This window comes from Exserohilum turcica (genome assembly GCF_000359705.1).
Source record: "Exserohilum turcica Et28A unplaced genomic scaffold SETTUscaffold_7, whole genome shotgun sequence".
In the NCBI taxonomy this organism is placed as follows: Eukaryota; Fungi; Ascomycota; class Dothideomycetes; order Pleosporales; family Pleosporaceae; genus Exserohilum; species Exserohilum turcicum.
Window position 1 is genome coordinate 1,121,272 of NW_007360288.1, and position 21,193 is coordinate 1,142,464.

The 21,193-nt window shown below is 55.4% G+C and overlaps 5 protein-coding genes across 5 annotated transcripts; 3 read left to right on the forward strand and 2 right to left on the reverse strand.

Annotated features, from left to right (window-relative positions):
- Positions 1 to 358: 358 nt before the first annotated feature.
- Positions 359 to 3,222, forward strand: SETTUDRAFT_173791 (uncharacterized protein; the record flags this gene model as incomplete). The annotated part of the gene is made up of 3 exons (XM_008032188.1): positions 359 to 457; positions 509 to 948; positions 999 to 3,222. The coding sequence occupies 3 exons, from the start codon at positions 359 to 361 to the stop codon at positions 3,055 to 3,057; spliced, it is 2,598 nt and encodes an 865-aa protein (XP_008030379.1). The 3' UTR covers positions 3,058 to 3,222.
- An 875-nt stretch (positions 3,223 to 4,097) lies between these two features.
- On the reverse strand, positions 4,098 to 4,898 carry SETTUDRAFT_165546 (uncharacterized protein). Its single transcript, XM_008032189.1, has one exon. The coding sequence runs from the start codon at positions 4,880 to 4,882 to the stop codon at positions 4,208 to 4,210; it is 675 nt and encodes a 224-aa protein (XP_008030380.1). The 5' UTR covers positions 4,883 to 4,898; the 3' UTR covers positions 4,098 to 4,207.
- A 2,474-nt stretch (positions 4,899 to 7,372) lies between these two features.
- SETTUDRAFT_141967 (uncharacterized protein) lies at positions 7,373 to 9,522 on the reverse strand (the record flags this gene model as incomplete). Its single annotated transcript, XM_008032190.1, has 1 exon — positions 7,373 to 9,522. The coding sequence occupies one exon, from the start codon at positions 9,520 to 9,522 to the stop codon at positions 7,822 to 7,824; it is 1,701 nt and encodes a 566-aa protein (XP_008030381.1). The 3' UTR covers positions 7,373 to 7,821.
- A 1,791-nt stretch (positions 9,523 to 11,313) lies between these two features.
- On the forward strand, positions 11,314 to 15,874 carry SETTUDRAFT_165547 (uncharacterized protein). Its single transcript, XM_008032191.1, has 4 exons — positions 11,314 to 11,432; positions 11,510 to 13,184; positions 13,240 to 15,501; positions 15,557 to 15,874. The coding sequence occupies exons 1-4, from the start codon at positions 11,333 to 11,335 to the stop codon at positions 15,594 to 15,596; spliced, it is 4,077 nt and encodes a 1,358-aa protein (XP_008030382.1). The 5' UTR covers positions 11,314 to 11,332; the 3' UTR covers positions 15,597 to 15,874.
- Positions 15,875 to 17,269: 1,395 nt separating this feature from the next.
- Positions 17,270 to 18,431, forward strand: SETTUDRAFT_43978 (uncharacterized protein). Its single transcript, XM_008031966.1, has 3 exons — positions 17,270 to 17,546; positions 17,602 to 18,216; positions 18,276 to 18,431. The coding sequence occupies exons 1-3, from the start codon at positions 17,314 to 17,316 to the stop codon at positions 18,421 to 18,423; spliced, it is 996 nt and encodes a 331-aa protein (XP_008030157.1). The 5' UTR covers positions 17,270 to 17,313; the 3' UTR covers positions 18,424 to 18,431.
- The last annotated feature ends 2,762 nt before the right edge of the window (positions 18,432 to 21,193 follow it).

Below are 21,193 nucleotides of genomic sequence, written 5' to 3' on the forward strand. Positions count from 1 at the left end.
GTTGCCGGCATAATCTGGACAGGAATGCCGAGGTCCATCTGCGCCGCCTCTAATGCCCCTCACACTACCTCTCCACAGCGACTCGATGGACGGATAGGCCACAGAGAGATCAGGTAGCCGAAACCGTCAAGGTATCTGAAATGGCGGATTCCGGATATCCGCCTGCTGTGATGGAGCATGCTGGCATTGCACGCCCTTGGCCGGCATGACGAAATGGGGTTGGAAGTGTTTTGGGCGACGTCACGTGCCCCATGTCGCGTTCGCGCCTCCCCGTTGAACCCTGTCAATCGCGTCTTGGAGACGAATATCGCCAACGTGCAGTCCTCAACCCAAAGGCATATCGCAGTCAATTTCAGTCATGGAGGACACGACCATGCTCGAGAGCCCGCCAGGCCTCTTCGATGAGCTCGGCTTTACCATATGTCCCAATGGTCTGTCGGAAGACAGCATACACGAGGTACGCGACGCGTTGCAGCTTTTGCGAAAGCGGCCCTAATGCGCTCTACAGATTGAAGATGCCATTACCAGCGCACATGGAACGATAGTACCCTTTGATGCCCCCAAGGGCCGCATAGAAAACCTCAAAGATATCAACTACATCGTGTCAGAGACGGCCGACTTCCCAGACTACCACCGCGCTCTCGATCTCATGATACACGTTGTGAAGCCAACATGGGTGCACGCGTCTCTCCAAAGCATGAAGACCAAGAACCCACGAGCATATAGCCCAGATCCGGCGCTCTTCATGAGCGATGTCGTCATATGTTGTGGAGAAATACCAAACGGAGATAAGGAGGCAATTGAAGGTGGCGTACTGGCCCTCGGTGGGCAGATTGCACCAAGCCTTTCGAAACAGGTAACGCATCTTATTGCGCTCGATGTGAGTGAGCCGCGGTGTCAGCTCGCCATTAGCAAGCGTCTCCAGCTTGTGATTGTGCTACCCCACTGGTAAGATTTGCGTTGTAGGGATGAAGCACAACTGGAGCTGACGTTCTCAGGTTCGATGACTGCCTCAAAGTTGGTCGCAGGATATCAGAACGCCCCTACACGCTACCAAATCCCGAGATCCTCGCCGATGCCGAACCAGGCGCAATCCCCCCCACACGAACAAGCCAGCAGATTCGAGACGCGACCACACCAGAACCACAAAACGAGCCTGTGCCATTGCCGCCCCACCTGGAACCACCACGCGCAATCAAGGCTTTCGAAGGAAAAAGTGTCAAGCTTGGAGAAGACTTAAACATCAGCACCAAGCTAAGGGGTGTCATAACCGGTATGATCCAGGCCGGCGGCGGCAGTGTGACGTCCAAAATCGATGAGGCGGACATGTACGTTTGCAACTATCGGGAAGGCACCGATTATGTCAAGGCTTCGCAAGCGCAGAAGGATGTAGGCAACCTAGGTTGGCTGTATTACCTTATCACTCACGGCATCTGGACAAACCCCATGCAGCGAATGCTGCACTATCCACGGCCACGTGAAGGCATCCCGGGGTTCGACAGTTACAAGATCAGTATCTCGAGCTACACAGGCGAAGCACGGGTTTATCTGGAGAACTTGATCAAGGCCACAGGTGCAGAGTTCACAAAGACGTTCAAACAGGACAACACCCATCTCATCGCCGCACATAAAAACAGCGAAAAGTGCGAAGCTGCAGCCGAATGGGGTGTGAATATTGTCAACCATCTCTGGCTTGAAGACAGCTATGCCAAATGCAGGGAAATGCCACTAACAGAGAATCGCTACACGTACTTCCCAGCACGTACAAACCTGGGAGAGGTCTTGGGTCAAACCGAAATTGATCGTGACGCTACGGAGAAAATATTCTTCTCGAAGCAAACGAAACCTGTTAAAGCCGTTAAGGCAGCACCTCAGAGCAAGGATGCTTCAGCGTCAAGGGTAGTACCACGAGCAAGCGAGCCCCCGGCCCCGCGCAGCCCGCCTATGGCTGAGAAAGCTAAACGTGCAAAGTCGGGAGGTAGTGTTCAAACGCCAGCACCTCCACGTCAAACAGATGGAGAGAATCATACACCTGGTAGTCGTGGCGCCAAAGATCGAGCGCTGTCAAAACTGCATGATTTTGCGCCGGATATCGCCCAGTTTGAGAAAGAGATGAAGCGCAAGGGCGGAGTCATACATGGAGGACGTCGGCGAACAGAAGATGAGGTGGAGGAGCGAGCGAAACAAGCAAAAGGAGGCCGTGATTCTGTCTCAAGCAAGCGTTCGATTGAAGAAGTTGACGAAGATGAAGAAACAGAAGATGAGGCTCCAGATGTTCCAGCAAAGAACAAACGAGCAAAGAAGGAAAAATTGACACCTATCAAATTCCGCATGTTGATCTCGAAAGACGAGCGATGGACCAACAACGCGGAGAAAGAGTCCAAAGATAAGGCGCGTCTGCGCGAGCTTGGCCTTTTCATCACCGATGACTTCAAGAAAGTAGACCTTGTCTGTGCACCCCATCCAGTCCGGACGAAGAAGTTCATTGCGTCGCTCGCATGTGCGCCCACTCTGGTATCGACAAGCTATCTCGACTTTGCGCTCAAGAACAATAAACTACCACCAGTCGAAAAGCATCTCCTGCAAGCCAAAGACTTTGAAAAAGCCAACAAGTTCCGCCTGTCCGAAGCGCTCGAACGCGCCAAGCAAAACAAGCACCGCCTCCTCAAAGACTGGACTATTTTCTGCACGGAGAAAGTGGCGGGCGGCTTTGACACGTACAAAGACATTATCGAAGTCAACGGCGGCAAGTGTTCGCTCTGGAAAGGCCGCCCGACTACGGTATCAGCATCTAAGCGCATACGCAACACGTCAGACAAAGAAGTCAGCCAGAACCAGGTCGAAGACGAAGGTGACGTCCTCTACCTGATTTCCGATGCTGACAAGCGCGAATTCAACAACTGGACAAAGTTCCGTGAGCTCGCCAAGAAACACGACATGGTTCCGCGCATTGTCAAGACAGAGTGGCTGCTGAGTGTGGCCATGGCGCAGTACGTGCACTGGGACCCGCAGTGGGAGCTTGACGAGGATGTTGTGAATGCTGGTGCGAAGAAGTAGATGTTGCTGTATGGAAACATAGTTTGTACGTTGTTTTGTTGTTAGCATACATGTCACGGCGTGATGAATGTCCCACGGTTAAAGCGATAGGCGTTGCCGGGCCCAGGTTTCCGTGGTAATTGTACATTATAGTCTTGTATAGGGTATTGTCTGGGCTACTTAGCTGGGGTGCACAACGCGGTAACTGGAGAAAGGAAGTTGGGCGAGAAACACGCACACACACACACAGATGCAATGTCAAAACGGTTGTGACTAAATCACCATGTGCCGATTACCTTGACGAAAACCCCTCCCTCTTTTCACATGCATGCGTATGTAAGGAGTGGAGACATGCTATACTTACACTTATGTCATGTGCATGCGTAATTGCGTGTCCAAGGTGGGGGCTGAAAAGATGACGACAGCAACAGCGACAGCAGAGGGGTAAGTAAGTAAATGGGCGTTGTTAGCGCTCACTTTGCACTCTGCACTCTGCACTCGTGGTCCCCTGGAAAAAATAGTCCGAAAAGGGGGGGGGGCCTTCACAAACTTCTTGGCTATGCATTTATATATGGATGGATGGATGGAGGGATGGATGGACACTGGAGTGGCGCGCGCCTAATACCTGATAGTAAATAGTGGTGCTTAGTGTGAAAATATTGGGGGCGAAAGAAGAGGAGAATACCCCACCTCCTCGCCCCTCCTCTCCCCTCCTCTCCCCCAAATGTGCAGTTGCTGCTAGGCTGATGACGGTGAATATGTGGGATGGGTTAAAGTAGGTATACAGGGTTAGTATCGATCAAGAGGGGTGTGTTTTTTTCAAGTTAGAGTGAGAATACTAGAATCAATGTGACTATGTATATGTGTACTATTATTTTAACGGTTTGCGTTTTTCTAAGTATTACACGCAATATATAGAAGTTCTCTAGAGGCTCCAACCACACAGCGTGACTCCAACATGTGCACGCATATCAAGTCTCTAGTTAAATAAATCCAAAAAAAGAGGAATAGGGGGTATATTTATATATCTATGCAGAGAAAGGGGAAAAAGAACCCCCTCCATGGTATGCTAACGTACAGGAACAATGCGGAATACAACAAGGAAAAAACAAACAGAATAATGACGCAAACTTGGGGGTTATTTGACCAAGACACCAGAGCAGGGACTGTTTTACTGTTGCCAGGATGTATGCACAATCTTGGGGACAGAGGGCATGTCTGTGTCGATGGACATGCGTTCGTAGTAGCGTGAGCGCCCCGACGTGGTGCTTATGCTGCGGGGACGACCGGACGGTCGGATGGAATCTGTGTCGAAGTGTTCTGCGGTGCGGGATATGGGGCTGAGGTGCGTGGTGTTGGTTTGTCCGCTGATGGAGCTGACGCCACTGCCTGAACTAGTCGTATTGAGGACGAGATTGTTGTTACTGTTGTTGTTGTTGCTGCTGTTGCTGTTGTTGTTCTCGCCGATGGGATCTCTTATCTCCTCTACTGGAGGAGTGACTTGCAGCGGGACAAGATGCATGGTGTCTGTGCTTGACCGCTTGTTCCGCGCGTCGGCGTCCGAGTCGACGTAGAGTGTGACGCTGCTGGCTCTGTTGCTACTGAACATGCTTGTTTTGTCTTCGTTGGCGAGCAGACCGGCAGAGTCTGATTTGCGCTTGTTGAGTTGCTTCTTCTTTTGGTAGCGATGGTAGAGGCAGAAGGAGAGGGCGCCGAGGAAGAGGGCGAGGAAGAGGATGGCGAAGACGGCGGTTAGGGCGATGTTGACTTTTGTCCAGTAGGGCCTGTGTTTGTCTTTCAGCTCGCCGTTGAGGTTCATGTTGGTGTCTGGTGGTATGGGGGCCATGGCGATGGTATGTGATGGGATTCGAGAAGTGATTGTGGGGGGGAACCAGTCGTCCAGCAAGACTTTGGATATAGTCAAGGCAACTAGGTTATGTGGATGGACAAGGGGGGGCGAAAAGAGTCAAGGATGGCTATGCTTGGACAAGATGATTCACATGCGTCATCCAGGTCCTTAGTATAGAGCTGATGGAAAAGTTGCTTGCTGCCTGGCGAACCGGTACCGGGTGCCAGGCAAACATATGTCTATTCGTGAAATGAAGCATTGTGCGCATAGGCCCGTCTACAGTCTGCGGCCGTGGCGCCGAATCGGCGGAAAGGCGTCCAGTACGTGGTCTCGTCTAGAGAACAAGTGCTCAGCCTCAGCACGTTGTGGGGGAGCAAAACAGGCCGTCGACCGGAGGAGAGGCTACTGCGCCCCTGGGTATGGAAAGAAGCCTAGCAAAGAGGCAAGATAGGCGACACCTCATAGGCGGGGGCAGTGGCTGTCAAAGCTATGACTGCCGTGCTTGAAGAAGTGGAGACTGGCTGCGGAGCAAAGTAATGGTGGCACAGGCTCGCAGACTGGATGTGCCAACCACGCATCTTGACGCCGCCGGCACTTACCAGTAGACAACCAGTACCTCACCGCGTGCGAACCATAAAATTGCTGCTTTACTGTATCCGGCCATGCAGCTGAAAAGCATGAGCTCAGCTTGTGCAACTGCCAATATTGGTATGGCTGCTCTCGCAAGCAGCTCCTGGGCGTCACTTTGCTGGCAAGCCCACCAGCCTACAAAACAGCCGCTAACAAGAGACCCGCAGAAATCCTGAAAGACTTGCAGCATAAACAAAGTGCGTTGTTGTTGTTGTTGTTGCTGTTGCATGTGTATTTGCGACGTTAGGCCAGCACGGCCACCTGCGCTAAGAGAAATGAGCAGAGGCCATCATGATTCGGTGGCACACACGAGGCTGAGCTGTTTCCTCTCCTCCCCCACGAGTCTGCCTCGACCAAGCCCAATGTAGATCCAGAAGGGGAAAACGAGTATGAAATTGACGAGATGGACCGATAGTCGACGGGTTGGGGCAAGCCACAGCAGCCATAATACGAAGTGGTAGAAGAAAAGGGCTCTCCCGCTACCAGGCTGTTGGGAGGGGAGGGTACCAGTACTGCAAGACAGGCTAGGCTCGGGACGCCAATGGGAAACGGACGCTTGTTCTTGTGGTGAGAGAGTGAGGGTGTGTGTGGTCAAACAAAAGACTAATATTATGCGGGTGGTGAGTGGTTGAGACGAGTTGTGGTGTTGAAGTGGGTGGGTCCGACAACTGGGGACAGACGGTGTGGGTATTTGGGCCCCCATGCCTGCCTGCAGCTAGCTGCATGGCTAGCGGCTCGCTACCAGGGCTATGCTATTTTGGGCGTCGCGCGTCCCAGCTGCGCCGCCCGCCAAGCCTGGTCGTGCCATGTGTTCAGCACCCCCAGTATCAGTATGGTGTGCTCGTCTTATGTGGTTTAGCATGCCCATGGTGGAGCGGAGCGGGCCATGTCATCGTGGGTGGAGGAGAAGAAAAAGAAAATTGAATGCGGCTGATGGGATAGATCAGGCTTGGCAGCAGTATAACCTTCAGACGATCGTCTGATGCTGGTAGGGTGGCGGATCGGCTTAATTCACTGGACTACCAGTATTAAATCACTGGGGTTCCTCAGCTGCAATAGACGGTGAATGAAAATTTTGGATGGGCATGGAGATGGTAGTCACCGGAAACATGGCACGAGATGCATTGTTCTGCCACGTCATGTGTTCGCACCATGTCCAAACTACCTTATCAACGCCGTTACATGTTCAGCTGATGTTTATGGGGAAGCTTCTAGACTTTTCACCCATTCTAGTGGTTCCAGATAAACGCTCGTCAGTTTGCTGGTTTGATTTCAAGTCGTACGCTACAGTCAAGTGATACAGACTTGATCTACCTGGCACCTGCGCCAGTGGTTTCAATGCAAACTTACATCTACAGCAATCATGAAGAACAGATAGACTTTTGTCTCAGATGCAGAGAAATTCACGCTGGGAATTGAACCACAAACTAAACAGTATCCGGAAAGAAAACAACCGTCGTTTTTTTCAAGTGCATAATCTTCCCTACTCGAAGCATACAGACGCTGAAAGAGGTTTACAAGATGGCATCGAAATTCAGCAGACGTGTACAAGTGGCATTGGTGAGTTTTGGTTATTGCACATCACTCTTTCTGTGCACGTGGCAATCAGATAAAGCTTTTCTTTTTCGCAGCATATGATGTCCCGCGGAAAAGATTAGATATTGATCTTCTTCCTCTTCGAACAATTTTCTGCATTGAACTGATTCCCTTTTCGTTTCCCTTTATATCAGTATATCAAGAAATTACACACAACCACAACCACATTATATCCTCGATTACAAGACACTCGATAGTTGATCTCTGTGCTCTCTCCAACTGATTGGCTCAATATTAGGATTTGGTCTCTTTTCTTTTTCTTTTTCTGCTTCTTCTTCTTCTTTTTCTTCAAGTCTATTCAAAATTTCATCACTACTAAATACATGATAGAATCCGGTTTCCTCCCCCCCTCATACGATTACGTCGTCTAATCATCGTAAAAAGTCACCAGAAAAAAAACGGAGAATAAAACCACCCAAGTTCTGGAGACAGAAGACTGTCATTTCATTGCATGTGATAACCAAGTGTGCGCCCCCCACCACACACACTACCAAGCATGTATGTTACCTCGCCGAAACATGACGTCTATAGTGGCAAACACGAGATAGGAGATGCAGCCAGTCCCATTACACAGCCATTGGCCCGTGGTCATGACGATAACGATAAGCGCCGTCCAATGCAGACAAGAGTAGAGAAAGAAAGAAAGAAAAAAGATCCTGACTCCAAAAAGTCCACTGGGTATTCTTCTCTTCTCCCTCGTATTTATAATTCTAATCCAATGGGAAATTCTCCTTCTTCCAGTTCTCGCGTAGCACGGCAATGGTACTGGCAGCGTCTTTGCAGCGCGCAGGGGCTCGGGCAGGGAGGTCTATGACAGCGCGACGGAGGACGCCACGAGCAGGGACACCGTAGAACTGGAGAAACTTCCGGTAGTAGTCGCGGATCAGGCCGCTGAGAATGGCGAAATGCCCGGGCCAGAGGTGCTCGGGCGGGGTGTTGCAGATGGACACGATTGCTCGCCAGTATTCCGAGGTGGCAATGGCAGGCGTCTTGGACGCAAACGAGCGCAGAGACATGGATGCGTAGCCAGCACCAATGCCACGCATGCGCTGGGCATATGATTCGGGGGTGGAGTCTTCCCGCCACCCTAACCGTAGGCGGCCCTCTTTTGTGTCCATGGTGCCGCGGATGCCAAAGAGTGGTGGGCAGGCCTTGTGTAGCTTGGCTAGGGCAATATCGGTAAGGGGGAGGCCGTTCCACATGTACTTTTGGTCTCCAAACAAGCTGGCGGCAATCAGGCCAATTTCTTGGATGATACGCCCGTCTGTATTTGCCGCCTCCTTTTCAAACTGCTTGACGAGAAACTTTTCAAAGCAAATCCAGACGTAGAGCAAGAAGGCAGGGTATGCGGCATCGCTTTCGTTTGCTAATTGGGGGATCTGGTGAGAAACAATGTATGGCCGGATGTCAATCACAGGGCCCGGGGTAGCCAAGGCGACATCAAAACACTCTGTTCGTAGCCGCTTGATGGCGGCCGCGCTGTCTTTTCGCTCCACATTGATCTGGCCGAGTCGAGTGCGGAGGGCGCGTCGAGCATCGCCGACGGGGCCCTTGAGAGGCGAGGATGGCTTCTTGTGTTCTTCCCAGAATGCCGTGCGGAATTCCTTCATGCGCTGGTGGAGCTGGAGGTACTGGTTGTGTAATTGCTCGAAATTGTTTTGCGGTGCTGGGGAGCTAGTCGCTGGTTTGGGCATAGCCGCTTGTGTAGGAGCGGCTACAGGCTGGGGCACAGGCTGGGGTGTTTGCTGCTGCTGCTGCTGCTGCGAAGCTTGCTGGCGAGCTTTCTCTGCAGCAGCGGCAGCCTCGGCGGCCTTTCGATCCGCCTCTTCCTTTTCTCTCTTTTGGCGCTCAGCTGCGGCTTCGTGCTCGCGCTGGGCGCGGATCCTCGCCTCGGCCTCGTGCAGCTTCTTCTGGTGTTCGGCGGCGAGGCGGGCGGCTTCCTCTTCGCGCTGCTTGGCCTCGAGGGCCCTGCGACGGGCGGCCTCCTCGTCGCGCGCCTTCTCCTCCCTCAGGCGCTCAATCTCTCTCCGCTGCATCTCCTCATGGCGGAGGCGGGCGTGCTCCTCCTCGAGGGCCAGGCGCTCAATCTCGAGTTTGGCGGAGCGGAAGACGCGTTCGTGCTCCTCGGCCGCGTAGGCAAGCTGCTGGGCGTGTCGCTTGGAGCGCTCGGCAGCATCGTGGTCGAGGCGCTCGTTGAACTGGCTGTCGGAGATGCTGAGGCGGAGATTGAACTCGAGGGCCAGCTTGCGGGATGGGCTCTCGTAGGGGTCGCGGGCGAGGGACTCGCGGTGTGGGCGGAGGGCGGTGGTGCGGTTGGGCGATTGGCGGGTGGGCGAGGCATCCATGAAACTCGAGCCAAACGAGGTGGCGGTATGCATGCTGGAGGACGAGGCGCCCGATCTGGCGGGCATTGTGGGCGAGGCAGGCAGAAAAAGCGGTGATTGAGCACGAGGTTGGTGCGCAGGCGTGCCATGGGGAGCTAGCACAAGTAGTTTGGCAGCACTGTTCCGCACCGGCGTCACGTGAGCGCGCATACATACGGGCCCGCCCATGCCTGCCGCCGACGTGGGCGCGGGCGTGGGCGTGGCGGCAGATGGACGGATGGCCCATTGAGCGCCTTGCCAGTGCCGCCACCACCACCACCATGACGACGCCGACGCCGACGCCGACGCCGACGACGACGACGACGACGAGGGCGCGCACGCAGCGGGCGCGGAGACAAACACGACGTGTCGCGGGCGGTGGTCATGGGCGTGGTCAAACACGTGTGGGCATGTGTGCCGCCGCAAGCTGGTGGGCCTGCGGCTGCAGCTGCGACTGCAAACGCTGTATACGTGCACCCGCCAGGAGACGGCCGCACGTCTCCAAACAAGGCGACGCGCATGGCGAGGCGACGATGGCCGCCTGCCCGAGACTCATGGCTGCGTGTGCGTGTGCGCGCCAACGGGCCAGGCGCTGAGAGCGGCTTAGCCGTCGTGATATCAGAAACGCCTGCGGGCCTGCCCACCCGTGAAACATGCACCACTCAAACGCGATGCTCCACGGGGGGCGGCCTGCTGAGACAAGGCCGCCCCGACTGTGGCGCGCCTCGACGTACTGTCATCACAGCCGTAATAATAGCAATCCTGAGGATAATAGCACTATACATATGGCTGCGCGGCCGACGACGCTCGACGCCTGGCAAGCGCCTCAGTCCAACTCCAGTAGCGTGCAGTGCAGTGCAGCAGCAGGAGCCCGGCGCTCTCCCTCGTTCGCGCGCATCCGCCTCGCCGCCCTCTTTTTCTGCTGTTCTTTTTGCTGCCCATTCGCTTGCCTGCACACATACTCTCTCTTTCTCTTTTGCTTAGCCCTCTCCCTCGCGGCGCACGGCGACGGCGCGCAGCCAGAGTGACGTACGTACGTGTGTCCATTACGCGGGCGCAGGCGTCGTCTGCGGTGGCAGCCAAGCACAGCCGATCGCTTCCCAATACGAGCATCAGGCCAAGTCCCAGTCCCGCCATAGCCCATCACCACCTTCATCGCTCGCCCGCCGACGCTGCTTGCCCGTCTCGCCCTTCCCTCCTGCAGCCCTCCGTCTTCCTCCCCCTCCTCCCCTCTCTCCCCTCTTCCGCTGCTCTCGTCGCCCGCGCCCTCGCCCGCGCCCTTCTCCCGCTTCCATCGCTCCCTCCTTCGCACCGCTCTCTCGCCGCCCGTATTTTGGGTCTTGGTACTGCCCACAACAACCCGCTCCAGGGAACCCGCGCTCCTTGACCTGCTCAACCCTCCTTATCACGCCTCGCCTCCCACTCACCCACCCATCCACCCACCCCGGCCCCTTTGCCTTCTGTCCGCACACGACGCTTCCACCCGCTTCCGCCCAGCAAACCCCCCCCCCCCGCGGCGCCCATTGCCCCAGCAAGACTATCTTCTGCTCTCGCAAGCACCGCCTGACCAGCACGCTTACTCCAACGTGAGTTCTGTCCCCTCCCCCCGCTAGCTCCGCCTGGAGCACGCCAGCTGCCCGCCCGCCCTCGAGCTGTTGCTCCACCCACTCCGCTGCTCCCTCATCTCTTGCATCATCTCGCCCCCCCCCCCCCCCTGCCCGCTGCATCCCTCGATTGGACCGCCCTCACTAACGCCCGCCAGCCAAGTCGAGCTCCCCTTTGACCATTTCGTGTCCGACTGCCACTCGACACCCGCCGCACCCACGCACCCGCTCGCACACACCCGACGCCCGTCGATATGGATCAGCAACAAGGCCAGCAGGGCCCCATGGGCCCCGCCGGCCGCCGTCTGCACATTGCGCACCGCCGCAGTCCGTCAGAGCTGACGCCGCTGATGAGTATGTTGGCCCGGCTCTCACTCATCCTCTCCCGTCCCCCAAAGCTTAGCAAGCAATTGCTGACGTACATGGCACAGTGGAGCAACTGGCCATCGCACAGCAGATCGAGGTACTCCAGCAACAACAGCAACAGATTGCCGCCACGCACCAGCAATACGTCAACATGGGCATGATCCAGCCGCAGCAGCAGCTCGGCAACTTCCAGATGCCCGGCCAGATGCCCGGTGTCTCGCCCCAGGTCAACAACTACCAATTCGCCCAGCAGATGCCCCAGCAGCAACAGCATCTCGCTGTCCCCATGAATGCCCCTGCACAGCCCTCGGCCCACCGCCGCAACCAGTCCGCCCTTCCCAATGTCGGCATGGGCCCCCCGCCTGCCCCGTCGTCTGGCGCTTCTGGATTCGGCGAGTTTAGCGCACCCCAAGGCGGCCAGGGCAGGGAAAATGTAAACCCTCGTGGCCGAGGAGGTGGCGGCGCTGGCGGCGGCGGCAGCCACACGCGCCGCCATTCGCTGGCTCTGGCAGATGCAAAGAAGGCTGCCGAGCAAGCTGAATCCAAGAGAAAGACTTCGGGCTTCCAGTTCCCCATTCCCGGCTCCAACGAGGGCAGCTCCAATCGTGACGCCAGCCCCGGCGGACAGGGTGCCTCCAACGACTCGTCTTCGACGCGTGGACGAGGTGCCCACGGCCGTAGCCAGAGTATGGCTGTCGGACGTGGTGGCGGAGGTGCTGGCCGTGGTGGGCCTTCTTTCTCGTTCCCAGCGACCAGCGAGAATCCCACCAACCAGACCAACCAGCAGCCCGATTTCCAGCGCCGCGGCAGCCAGGGCCATGGCCGCAGCCAGTCACGCAACTTTGAAGGCAACTGGAGACAGCCTCAGAACAACCAGCAACAGTCTGCTCAAGACAACCAGGCCCAGAACATGGGCAACTTCAACATGAACCAAACCGCCAATGCCGCTCCTTTCCAACCTGGCCACCGCAGTCGTGGATCGGTCAACCAGTCTGTTGGCTCTCTTGGCAACTTCCAGTACGGCGGCCAGCCCCAGATGCAGATGCAATCACCTCAAGCACAGCTTCTGCTGCAACAGCAGATGTTTGGCCAGCCGCTTAACCCTATGCAGATTGCTCATTTGCAGGCGCTTCAAGCTGCTCAGATGCAGGGCGGCCTGGGCGGCAGCCAGCATGCCCCGCAGATGAACATGCAGCAACAGCAGCAGCAACAGCGCAAGACTCTATTCACTCCTTACCTCCCCCAGGCAACTCTGCCTGCCCTCCTCAGCGACGGCCAACTCGTTGCTGGTATCCTCCGTGTCAACAAGAAGAACCGCAGCGATGCCTACGTTACCACTACTGATCTAGATGCTGACATTTTCATCTGCGGCAGCAAAGACAGGAACCGAGCTCTCGAAGGAGACTTGGTCGCTGTCGAGCTCCTCGACGTTGACGAGGTTTGGGGACAGAAGCGCGAGAAGGAAGAGAAGAAGAAGCGAAAGGACAACGCAGACCCTCGCGGCGGTAGTATCGCCGTCAATGATGCCACCACGCAACCTGAAACTGGTTCTGAGGGTGGTATTCGTCGACGTGGCAGTCTCCGCCAGCGACCTGCACAAAAGAAGAACGACGATGTGGAAGTGGAAGGACAAAGCTTGCTGCTCATGGAGGAGGAAGAGATCAATGACGAGCTCAAGCCTCTCTACGCTGGTCACATTGTTGCCGTCATCGAGCGTGTTGCCGGACAGATGTTTTCTGGGTATGCATTCACACAAGCAAAGCGCATTTTACACATTTACTGACTTGGCCTGCAGCTCTCTCGGACTGCTCCGTCCTAGCAGCCAGGCTACAAAGGAAAAGCAGGAAGCTGAGCGCCTAGCTCGCGAGGGCAACTCGGGCCGGACCCAGCCGGAACGCCAGGACAAGCCCAAGATTGTGTGGTTCAAGCCGACAGACAAGCGAGTGCCCTTGATTGCCATTCCCACGGAGCAAGCACCACGTGATTTCGTCGAGAAGCACCAGGAGTATGCCGACCGCATCTTTGTGGCATGCATCAAGCGATGGCCCATTACGTCACTACATCCGTTTGGTACCCTTGTCGAGCAGCTTGGCGTCATGGGTGACCTTAAGGTGGAAACCGATGCTCTTCTGCGTGACAACAACTTTGGTCCCGACGACTTTTCGGATGCCGTCATCAAGAACGTCGGGTTCGACGACTGGTCGGTTGCCAACGACGGCGAAGAGGCGCTGAAGAACCGTCGCGACTTTAGAGGCGAGGAGACATTTACCATTGACCCCAACGGCAGCAAGGAGCTCGATGACGCCATCCACTTCAAGTACCTTGACGATGGCCGTGTCGAGATTGGTGTTCACGTGACGGACATTTCACACTTCATCAAGGCCAACTCACTTGTCGACCGTGAGGCCAAGAAGCGCGGCACTGCCGTGTACCTCATGAACCGTACGGTGAACATGCTGCCTCCCAAGCTGTCCAACGACATCTGCTGTCTGAGCCCAGGCGAGGAGCGCTACACTGTTAGTGTGGTCTTCAAGGCCGATCCTGCTTCGGGCAAGGTCTTCGAGGACGAGACGTGGATTGGCAAGTCTGTGATCAAGAGCTCTGGAAAGCTGTCGTATGACGAGGTCGACTCCGTTATCAGCGGCAACGACGGTTCCGTCTCGGTAGCTCGTGCTAAGGACATCAAGATGCTGCATCACATTTCGCAGAAATTCCGCCAGGTCCGCTTTGGTGATCGGGTATCCGACGTCAAGGCGCTGCGCCTCATGTACCAACTGGACGACGAGAACGTGCCCGTCGAGCAGAACATTTTTGACTCTTCGCCTGCGCACGAGTGCATTGAAGAGCTCAGCCACCTTGTAAACGCCTTTGTTGCGAAGAAGCTCGCCGCTGGCTTGCCTGAAAAGGCTCTTCTGCGTCGCCAAGCACCGCCCAACCCCCGCCGCTTGATGACGATTGCGGAGCGCATGGGTGCCATTGGCTACGACATCAACACGGAGAGCAGCGGTTCTCTGCAGAACAGCTTGTTCGAGGTGGAAGACGACGACATCCGGAAGGGCATGGAGACGTTGGTCATCAAGTCGATGCCCCGTGCTAAGTACTTTGTCGCGGGCAAGCTGCCAGAGGATCAGTACCCCCACTACGCCCTCAACCTCCCCAGGTACACTCACTTTACGAATCCGTCGCGTCGCTATGCCGATATTGTCGTGCACCGCCAGCTGGAGGCTGTTTTGTCCAACGGTGCCATTGAGTTCACCGAAGACATTGAGGTGCTGGCCAAGACTGCGGAGATGTGCAACACCAAGAAGGACTCTGCTCACGCTGCGCAAGAGCAGAGCGTGCACATTGAGGCTTGCCGCAAGATGGACAAGGTGCGACAGGAGAGTGGTGGCGATCTCATTGCCGAAGGCATTGTGCTCTGCGTGTATGAGTCTGCTTTCGATGTGCTCATTCCCGAGTGGGGCTTCGAGAAGCGTGTCCACTGCGACCAGCTTCCCCTCAAGAAGGCCGAGTTCGACAAGAACAAGCGTCTGCTCGAGCTCTACTGGGAGAAGGGCGTCCCGTCGTCCAACTACATTCCCGAGGACGAAAGGCCAAAGCATGGCTCGCTCCGTTCTGCCAATGCTGCCGCAGCGGCGCGTGAGGCTGAAGCGGCGAAGCAGCGCGCGAGGGAGCAGGAAGAAGCCCAGCGCAGGCAGATGGACACGGGCACCATGTCGACCAATGAGGAGGCGGCCTTGTTTGACGATGACGATGACGACGACTCCAACGACCTCAACTCGACCATGGCTGGCGTGTCGCTGAACCCCGACCGCCCAACGCAGAGCATGCCTCCGTCGCCGACGAGGCGTGATGTTCCCGGTGCTCCTCACCGCGTCAATTCGGACTCGAAGATTGCGCAGAGCGCTGGTGAAGCTGCCGAGAGCAAGCTGACGAACAAGGAGAAGTATCTCAGCTGGTTCACTCTGCGCGAGGAGAACGGCGACTACATCCAGGATGTGCGGGAGATGACGCGGGTTCCAGTCATCCTTAAGACGGATCTGACCAAGAGTCCTCCGTAAGTTGATGGTGCTGCAGTGTATGTGGAGAATGTGTACTGACGGATGACCTAGTTGCTTGACGATCCGATCGCTCAACCCATACGCGCTCTAGACGGCCGAGGTGCTTGACGCGGTCTGCACATTGTACCGATACGGGGTGCAGGAGCGTGTGTGTGGCAGTGTGGAGGGGCGTGTGGCGTGCTGTCTTGGTATAGAAAATTGGACGATGGGACATGTACTAGGTGACGAGGAGAAGAAAAGGAATGCGTGGGATTATGTGTATCGTTGATGTGCTGATGGCCAAGTATGCCGAGGCGCGACTTACATGGTTGCAGCTCTTATACACGGTAGTAGTGCTTGGTACGTTTAATGTATTGTTGGGCTTTTGGACAGCGCCACAGTGCGAGTGGGTGAGAAGCATGTTTCCTGCTGACAGGCGGCATTGATGGCGACTCCACTAATATGGTTTGTGCCTGAGCACGAGGGGCCGTGTGGGCGGTGCCAGGCGCGCAGAGAGACTTTTGACGGGAGCGTGTTTGACAGTGGACAGGCGTCGCGATTGGGCCGCGGGCGCGTGCAGGGCGCAGAAACAGGGCATGCAGCGCTGCAGCGGCCGGCCTTTGTTTATCCCGGTGTGGGAGTGATTGCGACAGAGCGGCCGACACACGGCGTCATGCTGTTGTGTTGCCGCAGCGTTTCTCCACCCACGGATCTGCAACCTTCCAAGCCCCCTGTCGCGTCGTGGTCGACTAGGATTTGTGTACCTGCATCCGCTTCCATTACCAAGCACCCGCCTTGAGGCCTAAGGCGTCAGGCCCTATACACCCGAAATGCCAGTGGTTCCCCATGAGCCTTGGCCGCCTGGTGCGGTTTTGCATGCCTCAGCCACGCCCATAGCCGACCTCTCTTAACCTCTCGCCCGCCCCCGCCGACGTCGTCGTGGATGGCTGCCCTGCCAGCGCCTACATGCTCCAACGCCAGCCTTTTTTCCTCCTCTCTCGCTCTCTCTCGCTCGCCCTCGCGTCAGCTCTGCCGCCAGTGCACCAAGTGCGCCTCTGCCGCGCCCCAAGCATGTGTGTTGAAACGCCCGTTCTGACCACTACTGCCGCCGCTGGAAACACTTGACGGTCGACATCAAGGTAGCTGTTTGCTCCAAGCCTCATGGCATGAGCCACCACATGGTTTCTGTCGGAAAGTCGAAATACCGCCATTAATTTCTATGCGCTATTGCTGTGCTCGATTTGAATCGAGGGCGGCTCTGCTGCCTCCGCGCAGGCGTTGGTACTCTTGGGGTTTCAGCGCAGCATATTGGCGTCGCAGGGCCCCCGACCTGCTACATCACACGCCTCCATGGCCAACCCCATCGCTACCTGCCGGACTCAGTCGGCGGTTGCTGCGCTGCTAGCAGGCAGTTCCTCGACGATCAATGGGCCGAGCTGCCAAGGTTCAAAGCTTGAACAGTCACGGATCTGCTAAGGTAGCCTCTTGCGTGGGGCGGGATCCAGCAGCCCGCCACGACCTCTTCATCCGTCCTTCCGGATTTACCCTGGCGTCTCAGATGCAACCTAGGAGTTGCAGCTCTCGGTATAAGGTCCATTGGCTGCCCACCTTGTTTCCCTACTCGTTTTCAGCTGCATCATCATCGGCGAGCTTTCTCTACCTTCTTCCGTATCTAATAATCAGCCACATTCTTTTCCTTGTCAGTCCCTGGTTGGACTTTTTTTTTAGACAATTTTTAATAATCGAACTCAAAGCGGGTCTTTGCTGGAGGTCCCTCATTCCGAATTTGTCTAACGTACAACGAGCTCACCGTATCTTAATTCATCACCATGCCTAGCGTATCAAGCATACTCAAGGGCCTTGCTGCCCTGGCGCCTCTTGTGGCTGCCGTCCCCGCCAACTATGCCCGTACAAACACGCCGGCCAGGGCCATGGAGATGCCCCCCAAGCCCTCGACCATTACCGAGACGGCTGGCTCTGCTATGCCCCCAGCGGCCCAAGCAGCAGCAGCGGCACCGGCAGCAGCTGCAGGAAAGCTGACTGATGTTGACATTCTCAACTTGTGAGTGGCGCGGTAGACAAGAGTCGTCATGGGAGCGCAGACTGACCGCAAACAGTGCCCTGACTGCTGAGCATCTCGAGTCAAATTTCTACTCGATGGGTTTCGCCAAGTTCTCCACCAAGGACTTTATGGGTCTTGGTCTCACCGAGGCTCAGGTCAAGACGTTGATGACTGTTGGAATGACCGAGGCCACTCACGTCACTACCCTTCAATCCGCCATTACCGGAGCTGGCGCAAAGCCCGTCGAGGCCTGCCAGTACAACTTCGATGCCGCGCTCGCTAGCCCCTCAGCCATGGTCAAGACTGCCCGTGTTCTCGAGGCTGTTGGTGTTTCTGCCTACCTCGGAGCCGCTCCTCTGGTCAACTCGTCCGCTGTCCTCTCGGCCGCCGCATCCATTGTCACTGTCGAGTCCCGTCACCAGGCCTTTATCCGTATCGCCATGGGTGCTGAGCCCATCCCCGCTGCCTTTGACACGGCTCTTCAGCCCCGTGCCGTCTTCACGCTCGCTGCTCAGTTCATCAAGTCGTGCCCCGAAGGCTCCAACCTCAACATCCAGCCTTTCCCCTCGATTGCGCTCCAGAACCCCGAGAAGGCTACCGCTGGCCAGGACCTCAAGCTCGCCGATCCTGCGCAGCCCGCTGGTGCCATGTTCTGCGCTTTCGTTGCCCCGTAAGTCTGCCCCGTGGACAGCTCCCGATCAAACAAACTCGATACTAACAGTGACGCAGTGGCGGCAACCAGTTCACCGATATCAAGAGCGGAAACTGCAAGGTCCCCGAAGGCCTCTCGGGTGAAGTTTACATGATGATCACCAAGAGCAAGTCTGTCGCCGACGCCGAGGTGCTTGCTGGTCCTTCGGTCATCCAGCCCTCGTAAATGTCGCTCGTTTCATCCTAGCATGATGAGGACATTTTCCCCATCACCAAGAACGCCCATGTCTTCCCTTTGTCAATCATCCCATTTCCCAAGACAAGAAGCGCGCGCGAACGAAAAAACGACTTTGGGGGGAAGCAAACAAACGCTGGCATCACACAGGAGCGAGACTGCGACTGTTCAAGCGAGTATGTGTATATGAAATGATTTTGCCTTTCTTCACAGTCGTTGAATGCAAGAGTTGATCTCAAGAAGAAATTTTTTAAACGTTTTCCTTAGTCTCATACCTATTTTTCATTTCCTCAGTGTGTCTCTTTTTCTTATTCATTGCATTTTTTTTTCCCTCTCTCGACGATGTTTGCGGATTTTCATCCTCATGTCTTATTATGTACACACTATGCGCTGGGTAGAAAGCAAGCAGAGACACAACACTGATACCCCCCCTGAAAGCATGCAGTTACAAGGAACAAAAAAAACATATGAAAAGGGTCCATGGTTGGGGGTTGGATTGGCGGGGGGCTTGGCTCGGGTGGGCGAGATTCCGAACAATCGATACTTGAAGCGCATCCTCGTCGCCCACGCCCCCCCTCCCTTCCTTTCCTTTCCTTGGTCCCCTTTCCTATTCTCGCAACGGTTTTGGCTTAGTTTGGTAATGGTAGCACATGAAGCAAGGATCATAGCATGAATACGGCAGCAAACCCCCCCCCTCCCCCTCAGAATTTTAAACGATTTCCGACATTTTTTGTTTTTGGCATCAGTTGCAGTTGACACAGGCACATATAGGTACATAGCAAAAATTAGAGTACATAAATAACACAGTCGATATGAGAGAACAAAGGGAAAATGACTCTTGAAACAAGTTGGTGGTGGGGGTTTCTGACACTTGTGAAATGGGCGAATCTGTGCGAGGAGGAGGAAGAGAGAGAGAGAGAGAGAGAGAGAGAGAGAGAGAGAAGGGGATCAAGACAAGCGCTTACACATGTCGTCGTCCGCGCGCATACGTGTCCATGTGTCCATGTGTGTGATATTTCGTGACAGTGACAGCGTGCGTGGCAGAAAAGAGGAAGCAGAAGCACGAACAAAGGATGAGGTACCTGAGGTGGCAGCTAAGCTTTGCAACAGACAGGGTTTCAAGTTCGCTTTCATGTGTGTGCTGTGTGTGTGCGTGGGGGAGCAGGGCGAGGGTAAAGTGCCGGTACATCATTTCGGCACGTCGCACGCCGCCGCCCTTGCGACTCATCCTTTCTTTTTTTTTAATACTCGTTCTTTGCAAGTACATCACTGCCCCCCCCCCCCACCATGTTCATCGCAAGGGAACACGTCATGCTCGGTCTGGGGGTGGTTGCGCCGTGTGTCGTGGTATGTATGGGACAGGCTGATGGAGGGGGATTTTTAAAAAAAAAAGAGAGGCAGCATTGAAAGAAAGATAAAAAGGGGGACACGTTGCTTGCATTAATTGTCAGACACGCGGCTTGTTTTTTTTGTCTTCTTCCCGGTAGATGGGAGTGTTGTCTTTTGGTACTCGGGTTTTTCTCAGATCTTGACGTGCTGGGGGGGTTGTAAGCGGGGGAGAACTGTTCGCCCTGCGCTGCAGCCATGATGGTGGTGGTGGTGGTGGCGGTGGTGTGTCTTGGATTGGCCATGGTACGCCTGTGGGTGTGGCGGTGGTTGCAATGCGACCAGCATATTTGCCCCGTGTCGGGCCGAGAAGCTGGGGAGGCATGGGGAGAACGATTAACGGTAACGGTAACGGTAATGGGAAGATGGAAGATCGAATGCGCGGGCCTTTCCCACTTTCCCCCCTCCCCCCCCCCAGTTTCCTTTCTGCGCTTGGCTATCCGCAATCCGTGTTTGTCTTTGTCTTTTTTTTTTGCAGCCACCGGCCGTCTTATCTCCGTGGACGAAGATGCCCCTCGAAACCACAATGCTTGACCTTGACTTCCTGCAAGAGGTCACGACTCTGCGTGTAAAAAAGTGGGTTTTTTGGTTGCTTAACGTGTTTTACAAGCGAGCGCCGCGTACAAGCGAGCGCCGCACCCCACTAACTTTGTGCACCTCTCTCATCTCAATACATAATGGCTCAACGCAACGCTAGTTAGTTAGCTTTAAATGAAGCAGATATCCAGCTCGCTATATCCTCTATTGAATCTAGTCAGATACAGAGTAATCGCAGTGCTGCTGCTATCTATAACGTGTCAGAACGAACAATCCGCCGCCGACGCGTCGGCAAGCCTGCCCGACGCGATTGCCAGCCCAACTCAAAGAAGCTTACCAAGCTAGAAGAGTAGGTGATAATTGATCATGTACTTAATCTGGATCTACGTGGATTTTCGCCTACCTATGCAGCTGTGCGAGATATGGCTGATAGACTGCTGGCTGCGCGCGGCGCTGGCCAGGTTGGCGTCCACTGGCCGCGCAACTTTGTCAAGCGTACTGACAGTCTTACAACGCGTTTTAATCGAGCGTACGATAGGCAGAGAGCCTTGTGTGAAGATCCAGTCTTAATCAAGAGCTGGTTTGAGCTTGTGGAGAAGACAAAGGCCAAGTACGGCATCTGTGACGAAGACGTCTACAACTTCGACGAAGCGGGCTTTATGATGGGCAAGATCGCGACTTAGCTAGTCGTTACAGCGTTAGAGAGAAGAGGCCGGCCAAAGGCTGTTCAACCAGGTGGCCGAGAGTGGGTAACGTTTATCGCTGGGATCAATGCAGCTGGCTGGTCTATCCCACTGTTCCTTATCTTTACTGGCAAGCATCACCTATCTGCCTGGTA